The 15037-nt window shown below is 46.9% G+C and overlaps 1 protein-coding gene, 1 long non-coding RNA gene and 1 pseudogene across 7 annotated transcripts in view; 2 read left to right on the top strand and 1 right to left on the bottom strand.

Annotated features, from left to right (window-relative positions):
• The window catches only part of LOC115867229 (uncharacterized), a 31703-nt gene extending 20409 nt beyond the window's left edge, over positions 1–11294 (top strand). The window contains exons 2-6 of one of the 3 annotated variants that reach the window (XR_009563199.1): positions 2553–2655; positions 4779–5027; positions 5695–5893; positions 10036–10451; positions 10913–11294. This is a non-coding gene — a long non-coding RNA (uncharacterized lncRNA). Of the gene's footprint in view, positions 1–2552; positions 2656–3721; positions 3782–4778; positions 5028–5694; positions 5894–10035; positions 10723–10912 lie in introns of those variants that run through there. The other 2 variants (XR_009563200.1, XR_011377276.1) reach the window with 2 other exon arrangements.
• Positions 1–15037, bottom strand: part of PPP2R5C (protein phosphatase 2 regulatory subunit B'gamma) — a 131603-nt gene that overhangs the window by 114097 nt on the left and 2469 nt on the right. For all 4 annotated transcript variants that reach the window (XM_030883356.3, XM_060295297.1, XM_060295301.2 and 1 more), the window contains exon 3: positions 3411–3573. In XM_030883356.3, the coding sequence (XP_030739216.2) occupies positions 3411–3573 (163 nt within the window). The remainder of the gene's footprint in view (positions 1–3410; positions 3574–15037) is intronic.
• Positions 8323–8779, top strand: LOC115867137 (ATP synthase subunit g, mitochondrial pseudogene; annotated as a pseudogene).

Raw genomic sequence — 15037 nt, 5'->3', positions numbered from 1 at the left:
TGTTGAATGGATAAATAAAATGTAGGATATTCATATAATAGAGAATATTATTCAGCATTAGAAAGAAACCATTCAAAGTGGAGGAACCTCAAAAACATTATATTAAGAGTCAAATGTAAAAGAGTACATATTGCCAATTTCATTTATGTGCAATGTCCAGAAAAGGCAAATTTAGAGGCAGAAAACAGATGAGTGGTTGCCTGGAGCTGGGGATAGGAGTGGGGATTGATGGCAAATGGGCATAAGGTAATTTTTTTGATGGGCGATGGAAATATTCTAAAACTGTATTGTGGTAATGGTTGCACAACTCTACATGTTTACTGAAATAATCAAAATTTCCAATTACAGTTAGTGAATTTTTCAGTATGTAAATTATGCCTCAATAAAACTCTTAAAAAAAGGCTATGATTTGAAAAAAAAAAAGAAAAGAAAATCTATGGATAGAGCTGAAGTTATACTCAGAGGAATACATGGCTTTAAGTGAACTCTGTATTTAACTTAATAAATGAGGAAAACAATAAAATAAAACAAAACAGGATAAGTAATTAAGATAAAAGTGGAAGTGAAATATATTGAAAACAAAATAATCAAAAGAATAAATGAACTCATAAAGAGACATCACCACCACAGAGGTAAAAGAAATTAAAAGATTCATTAAAGAACACAATGTACCACTCAATACGTGACCTACTCTAAACTGACCTAACGTGGAAGGAATCTGCAGATTTATCGCCGAGCAAAGCACTAGGCCCAGCTGAGTTCTAAAGCAACCTTTTCACCCTATGTCATGTACTGTAAGATGCATCTGTTATTCCACATTTGGTTTTTGCTAAAATCGGGTGCATTTTACAATCCCTGTCATCGGATGGCAGCACGAGAGAGTGGCATAAAAACGGACAGACCATCCTCAGGAAAGATCACGAAGTGCCAGGATCAACACATTTTAGATCTGACAAAATACAGTAGTACAAAAAAGGAAGAAAACTCTGGCCCAGCTTCACACAGTAGATATGAAAGCAGATTAATGAAAATTAATAAACTGAACCCAGCACGTAGAAAAGTTATTAACATACTGCGACAACATTGAGGTTTATCTCAGTAATGCAAGAATAGCTCAAAACCAGAAAATCTATCAACACGGCAATTATTAAATTAACATCTTAAGGAGAAAAACCATACGGCACCTGATAAAATTCAGCAGCAGTGCTAGCTCAAGACCAACCAGCCAGGGTGGTGCTGGTAAGAGCCAAGCAAATGTGAACCATGGAGCAGGAGCAGGCTGGGTGAAGGCGATTTACCAGAAACCAAGGGCCATCTTCACATGAAACGAGGAAATGCTGAAGCCTTTCACCAAAATGGGAGGTAACAGGGAGGCCTGCTCTCACCTCTGTTATCTCTGTGTTACTGGTCCTAGCTAACGGCATAATAAAATTAAAACCACCAGTATGTGTTGGTATAAATATTGGAAGAGAGAGAAAAGTATCTAGTTACAAATGACAGGACTATATATGCAGATGCTAGTAAAAAATTACTAAGATCAATAAGAAAATTTGATAAGGTGACAGAATAAGAAAATATTTAAAAAACCAACAGCATTTCATTAGATTGGTAAGGACTAACTAGAAGTAGAAATGAAAAAAATATAACCCCATCACAAGAGTGACAAAAACTATAAAGCACTTAGGAATCAATTTAATGCAAAGGTAAAGACTCCCAAGAAGATCATAAAACCTTCTAAAAAGTCAGAAAACAAGACCCGAAAAACGGAGGTGATGCACCAGGTTCCTAGATGGAAAAAGAGTATCATAAAACATGAATCTTCCCCCAGTTAATATACCTTTAATGTAATTCCAATCAGGTCCTTTCTTGTCTGAGCCAGACAAAATCACGTTAACATGCATAAAGATGCGCCAGACAAGGCCAGTGAGGGGCACGCCTTGACCAGTGGGAAATTCTGGATATGTGGGTGTGCTCCTTCCGGGCACAGTGTAAGTACAGGCTCTGCCTGGCAGAGCACATCCCTGATGGGCACTAGGGACAGGGCCTGGACCCTGGAGGCTCAGCAATAGCTATGGGAAGCCTTTTCCACCCCAGACATTTGAGTGCTGCGGCTGGGCCTCCTCAGGGCACTGGGGAGGAGTGACAGCAGGCCAGTGGGCGAGGGTGCTGGCCCCAGCAGAGCAGGCTCTTGGTCCCCCCGAACCGAGAGCAGGGCCGGTTTCCAGGCGTTCCACACAGTATCTGATGAATGAATGAACAGCATCAGAAAGGTATGGACTGTCTGGGAGGGGAGACTCCTCAAAAATGACCTATATGCATGTCATCTACTACAAAGCTAAACCAAATATACGCCAGATACAAGCTCTGTAAAATGCAGCGAGAGGAGAGCCTGGATTCCTAGCAAGTGAGGGGCCAGAAATGCATCCGTGAATCCATAAATCCCTCCCTCTATCCACTACTCCATCCCTCCACCTCTTCCTCTCTCCATCTACCCCTCCCCCTGTCCAGCAATTCCGGACACCTGCACTGAGCTCTGGCTCTCTGCCCTGCAGTGCGGAAGGCGCTGGAATACACCTGTAGAGATGACAAGCTTCCTGCTCCAATCTCATATGTGATGAAAATTGACTGCAGAAGACCCACTGCTATGAATTGAAGGTATGAAAACTGTCTGATGTTTCATTACACTAGGCTTATATTTTAGTAAACGTGAAAGTGTTCAGAGGTTCACATTTGACTTTGGGGTCCTTACCCTATTTCCCCAATAAGGTTTTATGTACTTCAAGATCTCCTAGAGGAGCACTTTTAGGGGCTGAACACCCTCAGACGGAAAGGGGTGGCTGTGCTGTTTGGGGGGACGTTTGAAGCAAAGAGCACTGTTCCCTGACTAGTCTCAAGGAGGAAACCCTGGGTAGAGGTACTCCCCAAATGACTCACAAGGAGCAAGTCCATAGGGGACTATCGTTATAGCCCTCACTTCCCCAACACCAGAATAATGAAGAGCTTCTACCACAGTTTTTACAATTACTCTACTTGTAGTTACTCCTTTCTGAATTTCTGGAGCTCTAAGACAAATGAAAGAGGAGAATTACTTAAAAGAAAATTGGCTAGCTTAATTACAATTAACAGGAAAAGATTTAAAGTCTTTCCTCTGCATGTGTGTGTTTTTTTTTAAGTGTTTTGTACCTGTAATGTACTCATGATTACATTTTTATCTTAAATGGCTCTGGAATTTGAAATATTAGTTGGTTAAGTTAGTGACATTCAATCTAAAAAAACTGAATAAAGAAAAAATAACCCTACAGAATTTAAACACAGCAAAGGTACAAGAAACTAGCAAACTATCAAAAAGTTACTCTTTCCCCCTAAATGGGGAAACTTTTAACTTTTGAAAGATGAATAATAAAAATTACCTTTTAAAGATGGTAGTTTTTGAAGTTCTCTATTATTGCTGGCGCTAAACCTGGAAGAATTTTGCCGTTTGTCTTTCTTCACTACGGGCTGAGGGGCTGGCACTTTTACTTTACTAGATACTGCAGACGGGGCAGCAACAAGGCTGTTTTTCCTGCTGGGAATCTGTTTCCAAAATGAAAACAAAAACAAATGAGTACGTCAAATGGTTGTATTTTATAGCACAATTAGCATAGGCAAAAAATACACATAAAAATGCAAGTTTTGGACTTCCCTGGTGGCACAGTGGTTAAGAGTCCGCCTGCCAACGCAGGGTACACGGATTCCAGCCCTGGTCCAGGAAGATCCCACATGCCGCAGAGCAACTAAGCCCACGAGCCACGACTACGGAGCCCATGTGCCACAACCACTGAAAGCCCGCGCGCCTAGAGCCCATGCTCCGCAACAAGAGAAGCCACCGCAATGAGAAGCCCGAGTACCGCAACGAAGAGCAGCCCCTGCTCGCCGTAACTAAAGAAAGCTCGCACGCAGCAACGAAGACCCAACGCAGCCATAAATAAATAAATAAAATAAATAAAAATTTTTAAAAATGCAAGTTTTGCTCTGGGATAGTCTCCTTCACGCTACTGTAAACAACTCAACCCCTTATAGTTGCTGGAGTTTGAGGCTACATCCCACCCCTACCAATGCTACATTTCAAGAGACTTCACAGATATACCTAATTTCCCGTATCTTCTTTCAAACTTCTTCCTTATAGGTTGATGATAGTGACTCTCCAAAGATGTTCACATCCTAATTCCTGGATCCTATGAATATGTTTCCTTACTTGGCAAAAGGGACTCGGCAGGTGTGATGAGGTTAAGGATCCTGGGATGGCAGATGATCCTGGGTCATCAGGAAGGGCCCCACGTAATCACACAGGTCTTTGCGAGACAAGAGAAGGCAAGGAGGCCACGAAGCAGAGGTCAGAGGACGGAAGATGCTACGCTGCTGGCTGTGATGACAGAGGAAGGGGCCCTGAGCCAAGGAGTGCAGGTGGCCTCTAGAAGCTGGAAAAGCCCAGAAAACGATTCTCCTCTAGAGCCTCCAGAAAGGACTGGCCAGGCTGACACCTTAATTTCAGCCCATTTCAGACTTCTGACCTCCAGAACTCTAAGATAATGAGCTTGTGTTCTTTTAAGCCATTAAGCTTGTGGTCATTTGTACAGCACCAACAAGAAACTAGTATAGCTGAATACCTTATAAATGACAGCTTTCCCTGTTTGCTCACATTCAGCCCTCAAAAACCAGTAAAGGCTACCGAAAGGCGCTTTCCTCTTGAGCAACAGGAAATGCCCTTGTTTCTAGCCTTTCCTTGCATTCGTCTCCAGGCTCCAGATTCTGTGTGCTCATCTCCAGCCTGCTCCGTGACAACTAGGCTGTCCCACGACGCGCAGTTGACATGCAAGGTGAAGAGCATTGCCAGCACTCAAGCAGAGGCGGTGGATGAGTGTGAGGGCACACGCAGCAGAGCCGGGGGTCCCCTGTCATCCGTGCAGGCTAACGGGTCGAGCTTGCCCAGGAGCCCTGTGGAGCTTGGCTGTGCTCGGCCCCAGCAGTGACGGCTGACAGCCACAGAGGTGAGTGTCCGCTGTCAAGATTCTTTGTGCAACACACTCCCTCCTGTCTGCTCAAGGATGGACTCTGTACGTGCACACAGGCTCTTTTAAAAAGCCCATCAAACTCGTCCTAGAAACACGACCCTGCCAAGCCCCTTCCGATTACAGAGCGCCAAGGAGACACACTGACTTGAGCCCCCAACTATATGCTCTCATCCTTGAATGGGATTTTTACTAAGAAGTGAGAGCTGCTTTATTTTTTAATAAGGTGCTTAAGGATATTTGGAAAGAGTTTTCCAAGAAGCCATACTGCCACGCACAGACAGAACTCTGAACCGTGAGCCAGGGCCTGGGTTCCCTTTTCTCCTACAGCCAACAGCTCCTTCCTCGAAATGTGCTTTCTTGGGCTCTGACCACGATGTCTGTCGTTCTTTCCACCTAATCATGAAAGCATGGGTCTTTCTTCCTTACAAACACCGTCCATAACTCTCCTGTTCCACGGAATTCCCCAAGTTAAAACCATCCTGCACGGCTTTCTCTAGATGCCCCCAGAAAGCCCTAGCGGTTACTCCACAGTCTCAAACAGCCCCTCCTAGGAGACGTACTCGTTTCCAATGTTGTTACAGACACACACGTCCTGCACACTAAAGTCCGTTTCCTTTTTATTCTCCTGTAATGCCGAACCCAGTGCCATGCACATACTGACCGTGACAAACAGCTGGGTACAGACATGAGCAAAAACAACACCGCTGCTCCTACCCAGACAGGAGAATGGACTGTGCGTCTTACCGAACGAAGCTTTTTGCACTAGGACTGGGTGATCCGGCCAATACACGGAGCAGACCGAGGCCAGGGGTATCGACAGCCACCACAGGGCGCACGCTGAGGTAAGGTTTCCAACGTCCGGGACAACAGTTACCCGAACACCTGCCGCCTCTCCCTCTGGCCTCCCTCCAGAGCGCTCTCCTCGGGACGGGACGGGCAGAGTGAGCGTCTAGCAAAGAAAACCTGGCTCCATCACCCCCTCCAGCTTAAGGGCTGTCTCCAAACTCCCGCAACCGCGGTCACCACCTCCCTGCTGGGGCTGGGCCTGGCGGCCCGCTCTCCACGCTCAGGTCCTGGCGAGGCCCTCCCCGCTGCCCAGGCGTCGCTCCTGGCCCCCTCGGCTGTAACTCCGTCCCTCTGCCAACCCCGAGGGGACGTCCCCGCACAGGGACCCGTAGCTGAGGTGCCTGTGAAGTCTGAGGGCTGCTCTGAGGACCCGAAGGGGAGGAGCTCTACGTGTGGGTGTGCGCGCGCGCACGTGCGTATGTGCGTGTGCGTGCGTGCGCGCGCGCGCCACTGAGAGCCCGCGTGCAGCCGGCGCGAGGCCGAGGCCGACGCGGCCCCAGGCGCCCTAGCTACGGAGCTCCCCTCTATCTGAAGGAGCTGGAAGCCATGGAGAGCGTTCGGGCTGGGCGATGACACAGAAAGCTTTCCCTTTTTAAAAGGCCCTCAGGCTCAGGTGTGGAAGCCGAAGGGCCCACAAGAAGGCTTTTGGTTGTCTAGACAGGAGGTCAAGACCCGGAAGCGGAGGCGCGTGGGCGGGGGGGGTGTCTCTGGGAACCCGGGCTCCCGCAGATGGCGGATGGTGGGACGAGTCACCGATGTGGCAGGGAAAACAACTAGAAATAAGCCCAACGGTGAAGGGGCTGCGGCACCCGGGTGGCGATTCCACACGAACGAGGCGAGGAGTCGGAACTCAACGCATCTCCCGCTCCCTCCACGGCTGCTTTATCTGTATCACACTAACCAGTAGCTGAAACCCCATAGCGGCATGCCTTTCCATCAAAGCAGTGTGGTACTGGCGTAAGGACAGACATGCAGATAGATGGATGGAACAGAATTAAGAGCCAAGACCACTCAGTGGGAAAAGAACAGCCTCTTCAACCAATGACGCTGGGACAGCTGGGTAACCACGTGCAAAAGAATGAAATTGGGGGGGGATCCCTACCTCACACATAAACAAAAATTAACTCAAAACAGATCAATGACCAGTCATATTCACGACCTAAATTTAAGAGCTAAAACCATAAAACTCTTAAGAGAATACAGAGGTAAATCTTCATGACCTTGGATTTGACAGTGGGTTCTTAGATATAACACCAGAACCACAAGCAACAAAAGAAAAAACATACATTGGACTTAATACAAATTTAAAACTTTTGTGCATCAAAGACACACACACACAAAGACACAAAAGACACTTTTTATTAAGAAAGTGAAAAGACAATCCATGGAATGGGAGAAAATATCTGCGACTTTTGTAATAAGGGTCTAGTACCCAGAATGTACAGGCAATATCAGAGATACTGGAGGAATTCCAGGTCCTGCTCCAGACCACGGCAATAAAGCAAACATCACAATGAAGCAGTCACGTGAAGTGTTTGGTTTCCTAGGGCATATAAAAGTCATGTTTACACTATACTGTAGTCTATTAAGTGTGCAATAGCATTACGTCTAAAACAATGTACACACCTTAATTAAAAATACTTTATTGCTAAAAAATGCCAACCATCATCTGACAGCACAGGGTTGTCACAAACCTTCAATTTATAAAAACAACAGTATCTGCAAAGTACAACAAAGTGAAGTGCAATAAAACAAGGTATGCCTGCGTTAAGAACTCCAACAACAGAAAGACAAACACCCATTTAAAAAACTGGCAAAGGGGGCTTTCCTGGTGGCGCAGTGGTTAAGAATCCGCCTGCCAATGCAGGGTACACAGGTTTGAGCCCTGGTGCGGGAAGATCCCACATGCCATGGAGCAACTAAGCCTGTGTGCCACAACTACTGAGCCTGCGCTCTAGAGCCTGCGGGCCACAACTACTGAAGCCCGCGCGCCTAGAGCTCATGCTCCGCAACAAGAGAAGCCACTGCAATGAGAAGCCCATGCACTGCAACGAAGTGTAGCCCCCACTTGCCACAACTAGAGAAAGCCCGTGCGCAGCACCAAAGACCCAGTGCATCCGGGAAAAAAAACCTGGCAAAGAACTTGAACAGACGTTTCTCTGAAGATATACAAATGGCCAATAAGCACATGAAAAGATGCTCAAGATCTTTAGCCATTAGGCAACATGCAAATGAAAACCACGATGGCATAACACTTCACACCCACTAGGGTGGCTATAATTAAAAAAAAAAGAGAAAAAGGAAAACAAGTGTTAGGGAGGATGTGGAGAAATTGGAAACACGAGTGCACACAGCACTCACCGAAAGCAAACTGCTTGAGGGCAGGGGCCCTGCTGTGTCCCGTGCTGAATCCCCAGCACCTGCGATGGCGCTCAGCACGTAGTAGGACCTCAGAACGTACCTGCTGGATGACTATGAGTGAGTGAATCTACTGAAGGGAAGCCTGCAACGTGAAAGAGAATGACCGTTCAACCGGCCAGTCGGGGCGACGGACTTTCTGTCCTAGAACCACAGCCCAGTTTGTCCATAACCTCGCGGAGAAGGCCCCAGCGCAGGTCGACACTGCTGTGACTTACTTGAAGCCTCAATTGGCCATACTTTGGCACTATGCCAAGGTTGAGCTGGTCCCTCCAACCCCTGCTGAGATCCCTACAGCTATTCAGAGCTTGAAAAAAATTGTCAGTGGTGCTCAAACCGGTAGCTTCAAACAGCTCACAGTTAAGGAAGCTCTGCTGAATGGTTTGGTGGCCACTGAGGTGTGGACGTGGTTTCATGCCGGAGAGATCACAGGCATGTGTGGCATCATTGGCTATGATGTTTGAAGACCAATCTTTCACATGTGATTATATTTGCTTTATTATTTCGGTATTCTTGGACCATGTATGAGCAGACTGTTTTTTGAATAAAATAAGGCAATGTGTCAAAAAAAAAAAAAAAGGAAGGAAGGAAGGAAGGAGGGAATGAAGTCAGGGAGGGAGGGAGGAAAGAAAGAAAGGAAGGAAGGAAGGGAGGGAGGGAGGGAGGGAGGGAGGGAGAAGGAGAAAGGCCAGATGAAGGGAGGAAGATGACTCTGGGAGAGAGAATGTTCCCTCCCACTACAGAGCCCATCCTCTCCCTCTGACCACACCATACTGCTTCCGGTGCGATCCGGAGCAAACCAGAACAGTCCAGAGAGGTTTGCTCTGTCATGCAGGGCTCAGAGTGGATCAAGTGAAATGGGAAAGTACAGACTTCGCACTACTTTCTTTTTTAAACCATGTGTGTTCTGACCCCCGCACCCCCCCCCCGGCCGCCGTAAAGATAGATGCCTAAAAAGAAAGACGAAGACGAGAAGCAGACAAGGTGGCTGTCTCCCTGGGGCCTCTCTGGGTCCACTCCTGTGGGGACTGGCGGGGCCTCCTCTGTGTTTCCGGTGGGGTCTTTAGAACGTAGGCGGGTCCTGGACCAAGTGGTAAGCAGGGCTTCCTTCCCACCTCACCACCAAAGCCCCTTCTCACCTGTTTCTTTACCCTATTTTACCCATCTCCTTCTCTTTTGCCAATTTATGTCTTTTCTCTTAAATTTAATCTTAAATTTGATATTTCATATTAAGAAGAGTGATAGCTAACAAAGTTAAGTTCAGTGCGCTCACATTAGAGTTATTTTGGAAGCTACTGCTAGGGTCTAAGGCAGCTCTGTCCAGTAGAACTTTCTGTGAAGTGGGAAATGCTCCCTATCTACTGTCCAGCAGGGGAGCCATTGGCCACGTGTGGCCACTGGGCACTTGAAATGTGGCTAGTGTGACCAAGGAACTGAATTTCTCAATCTAATGTATTTTTCATTAACTTAGACAGCCACGTGTGGCTAAAGGCTAACTAACCTCTTGGATGGCGCAGGTCCAGCACCTCAGAGCCGCCAGGTACCCACTGCGCAAAACCAGCTTTAGGTTGGAGCTAACGCCCCTTTAGAGCCATGCTCAAGTTCATCTTTAAAAAACACTTATGATAAAGGAAAACGCAAAGTCTTCCAACTAACAAAGATTTTCTTCCTCCCACCCTTGGAGAGTTAAATTTCTAGGCCGGTTCTCTCACTCCCCCAGGTGGAGAAGACGAAGATGACACTGTCGCCGGCGTTTGGGAAGCAGCCCTTCCCAGCATCAGCTGTTCTCAAACCTGAGGGAGAAGCACGGCCCGGGGAGTCTCCGCTCCACACGACAGACTGACAGCAAGATGCAAGGCTGTTACCAAAATGCTGGGCCAAACCAGATGGCATCACTCCCTGACCTGGGCAGGTGCCCAACATTCAAGGAAACACTGAAGACTTTCTCGAGTTGTGATCTGTCAGAGGAATTTTCCCTGTGACTTAGGAAAATGTCCCCATGACATGCTGGTGCAGACTGACTCTCCCAGCTCCCCACACGCAGGTGGAAACCTCGCCACCACCGTGGGGCAGGGCTCAAGGCTTGCATTCGCTCGCAGCTGCTTCCACGAACTGCAACACTTTACATGATTTCACGTAAGTCGCTTGAAGAACTCTTTCTAGAATTACACATCATGTAACGGAGCTCTTATTTAAGAGGGACAGGGATGCTGACTGATCTTATCTGCCAGCTTACCTGCTACACACACGCCACATCCAACACGCACTCAGGAACTCCACAATTTAATGGCGATCCTGTGTTTGCTTAGATGCTTTCAGACATCTGATTTCCTCACTCAAAGCTCCAGGTGGCTCTTTACAAGAACGTGCTCCATCTTGTCCCATCTATTCAGCGGCTGCACGTGTGACTGACTGGGGCGGGGGGCGGGGGCAAGTTACTCCCAAGTCTCCTGAATGTCCAAGCTCAACAGATGTGACACTTCACAAGTAACAGAAAACAGTGCTTCACGAGTAAGGACAATAGCATACTCTTTATCTTACCAGTGCCTGCACAGGACGAGAGACGCTCAAAACAAACCTTTCTCTCTCTCTCACAGGGAAATAAAGGCGTCCAAGGCACTATACATAATAAATAGTTGGTGCAGCAAATGACTGCTATTCAGACTGAAAACATGGACAAAATACGCTCCAAGATGGTGAGAAAAACCTTCCTTTAAAGTTTAGAAAAAATGAACTTGACTTGGAGCTAAAAAGATGCAAGGATTCAGATAAACAAGAAAGAGGATGGGAAAAAGTATTCTACAACAGTTCTCAAAGTGGGGTCCCTTAGGCCCCTTCTGGGATCTACTATTTTTATGATAACACCAAGACACGCTTTGCCTTTATAACCATTGTTAGGTTGATTTTTCAAGGCTACCAGAGATGTGGTATCAAAACAGACTGAACGCAGGCGCAGACCTGAGAGGCCAGCTGTCTTTTATTAAGCCAGACATTAAAGAGATTTGCAAAAATATAGAGCAATCCCATTTTTTCCGTGAACTTCTGTAAATAGTTTTCTCATAAAAAGACTCTAGGGCTTCCCTGGTGGCGCAGTGGTTGAGAGTCTGCCTGCCAATGCAGGGGACGCGGGTTCTTGCCCTGGTCCGGGAGGATCCCACATGCCGCGGAGCGGCTGGGCCCGTGAGCCATGGCCGCTGGGCCTGTGCGTCTGGAGCCTGTGCTCCGCGACGGGAGAGGCCGCAGCAGTGAGCGCGTACCGAAAAAAAAAAAAAAGACTCTATTTATGTTAACATGTAATGGGTGTGTTATTAGATGAATTAATGCATATTTAAAAATTTTCAATTTTAGTTTCTAATATGAAAAACACCTGAAAGCTACAGCCCACCTAGATCAGAGCTCTTTGGGACCCTCATGAGTTTTGATGTCCCTTTTGTTTCAGCAGCACTGCTCTTCTCACGAACACGTGGCAGGCATGATTTGCAAGCAAATACACATGCTCTGTGGAGGGATCTTTCTAGAGCAGTGGTTGCAACACGGGGCCATTTTGCCCTCCAGGAGACACTGGGCAACGTCGAGAGGCACTTTTGGTTGTCACCACTGGAGGGGACGGGGAGCTACTGGCATCTAGTGGGGCTGACCAAGGATGCTGGGGAACATGCACAGGATCACAGGGCGGCCCCGCAGGGAACACCTGGCCATGGTGCTGAGGGTGGGCTGCCGCTCAAGGGCAGCGGTGTCACCCGTGGGAGACACTCAGGGCCTACCAAGCATCCAGCTTGTAGCGCAGGGCAGGAGTGGGCGCCAAAGAGGGGGCGGCTCAGGGAAGCCTCACTCCCCCGAGGACAGTGAGCTCACAGCACCTCCGGACCCCAAGTCCTTCCAGTCAGCAGCGGACTGTCCTCTCTGCAGAGCCATCCTTCCTGAACACCGTGGCTCTAAGCAAAGATGATGCGGACTGATTGGAAGAATGGCAATTAAAAGCAGGGAACTCCCATTTCCTATAAAATAATTACGTAAGAATTTCAAAAAAGTTTTTTTTTTTTTTTTTGGCTGCGTGGCATGCGGGATTAGTTCCCCAACCAGGGATCGAACCTGTACCCCCCACAGTGGAAGCGCAGAGTGAACCACTGGACCGCCAGGGAAGTCCCACCACAAAAGTTCTTAAAGTACTATTCCTTTGAGTCCTCTCTGCGTTTCACCGGAGTCCAGTTTAGGGTTGTACTGGAAAAAGTCGGGAAGAGAACGATGGAAAAAGCGGCATGGGAGGCCCCCAGTGAGAGCCTGAGCTCAGAATTCAGCCTCCAGACAGAGGCTTTTGGTGTTTGGGGACAGGAGTCGGGGACTCTCTTCTCGGGAGGGGACAGTCACGGCCGCCTCCCCAGAAAACCCACACAGCAACACAACCACTTCCTCGTCCTCCTCCAACTCACTCAGCTTAAAACGCCTGCTACAGAGTCACATGACTGGAGAGTCAAAAAATGTTTCATGGAAAGGTGTCTTTCATAAAAACGTTATTCCCATTAACATGTAACGGGTGTTACTGTTACTACTAGATGAATTAGTAAATATTTCTAAAATTTCAGTTTAAATTTCTAAGACACAATTCCAACACCGATGAGACCCCAGCAAGACTTGGCTCCCTGTCTCCGGAACCCTGGGGGCAAGGGGCCAGGGGACTGTAAACGGATAGGTCATAAAGAGAAAGCAAAGTTACCACTAAAGGTGGAAGGGGTCAAAATAAGCTAACAAGTTGGAGAGAGGATTGTTCAGCTTTCCTTTCAGCAACAGATATTACGTAAGAGTTGCTGTAGAGACTTTCAAACAAAACTGAGCTGAAGCAGGATAAGTAAGATACACAACTGGAGAAAAACACACAACGACCTTTAATGTGCTTACAACGAATCACTTTACAAAAAGCGCGAACACTTTTTAAAACGTAACTTTGGACACAGTACACAAATTAAAATAACGGTATCAAAACCCAGGGCTGCATGGTCTGATCCCCTAAAATGGACTTTAGGAATCTCTGAGCAATTTACTAGGATTCTAAGTGTTCATCCAATGAGCCTATCTATGTTTCTACAGACTTGAGTGTTGCACTGAGAACAGCTGCTCAAAGATGAGTTCCCTCTGTCCATCTCCACAGTTTTCCAAGGTCAAGTTACCTGTGAGCCCATTTGCATCCTCACTCCTTAAAAGTGTGCTATGAAATAAACCAGCAGGATGTACTGGGCGGAAACAGATTCCCAGGACACGTATGGATAAGCAAATCAAACATTAAACATTCTATTGGAAAGAGAAAAAAAGCAAAGAAAGATGTTCCAATACACATCGTTCAAGGAATAGGAGTTTCTACCAAAAGACAAAAGTTGCGCAGCAGCAGTTACGACTCTTAATGGTATTCTGTTACATGGGAAGACATATCCTGCCAGATATCTTGCAGGGAAAACTTTCAAGAGAGGTCACGCCTAATCTATCCCATAAACTTAAAAATGGCCAAACCTGAAACTCACCAAGTCGTTTTAGGGAAGAGGAAACAGGGCCACAGAAGTTAGGTGCCATCGTTTATGGCCATCAGGAGTCAGCATTTTATTCACTAAGCCCCTGGCTGAAGCACTCTATCCTTTACTGCAGGACTTCTTGCTAAAAACCCACGCCATCAAATGTCCCCCTGTTCTAACCACAAAGTGGTCTGCAATGTTAGCCACCTGCTCCTTTGTTTTCCGTGAGGCCAGATTATCACCGGCCAGGACTTCTGTGTAAGGACCTTCCCCACATTTGAAGGGGTGTATTATTTAAGTCAACCACAGGCCAAGTTCTTCAACGTTTTCTCTGTTGGGATTACTTCTCTGCCCCGGATGAGCACCTACTCTGCACCTTTTGGGCTGGGCAGCCCTGGATATGCTAACTATCCTAACAGAGGGGTGTCCACAGGGTAACCTGAACCAACGCTGACTGTGAAGGTGACGTGACATCAGAAAGGTTTGAAAAGCAGCGTGGGAACTGCAGACCTATGTGAACGGTTCAGGTTAAAATATTCGAGTTCAGAGTAGTATCAGCAGACAGTAGAGGAAGCGAGTGTGTGTCATGGTCTAATTCACCTGCGTGAGTCCATCACACTTGGTAAGGGGGTGGGACTAGAAATGAAGAACAGAGAGGAACACTGAGGTGAGAGAGACAATGGAAAAGCAATGGTCAACTCCAAGTTCAAAGGAACGGAAGTGCCTCAATTTGTGCGCCTGCGAAATATACACAGTGATCTGCCAACTGCCATGTTAATATGCCATGTTGCCTCTGGGATCCTTAGGAGGAAGTAGTGAAGGGCCCAACATTTCAGTATTTTTCAGTGGTAATTTCAAGCTCTGTAGCTCCAGCTCTTAGACAGTAGCGCTAGAAAAGATACAAAAAGACAAGTGGGGCATCACACTCAAGACACTGCAGGCCACACCTCAAGAATCTTAAGCAACTGACCATCTAAGAACCCAATCCACCTTAAACACACATTTTACTTATCATTGGCTTTGGTATCTTTGAGTTACTGAGAGGTTTTCTTCAGATTCAAACTTAACATTTTCCCATCCTTACAGCCAGGTTCTTTCCACTAAAACAGGAATAAATGAAACATACACGCTGATTTTTGTGTGTGTGACACGAACAGTGAGAGACAGGTATGTGAGCAAGAAAGGTTCGGGGGAGCACTAGGAAGTCTAAGCAGTTTTAAT

This window comes from Globicephala melas, chromosome 2 (assembly GCF_963455315.2).
Source record: "Globicephala melas chromosome 2, mGloMel1.2, whole genome shotgun sequence".
Classification (NCBI taxonomy): domain Eukaryota; kingdom Metazoa; phylum Chordata; class Mammalia; order Artiodactyla; family Delphinidae; genus Globicephala; species Globicephala melas.
This window is presented reverse-complemented; position numbering and strand designations above follow the sequence as displayed.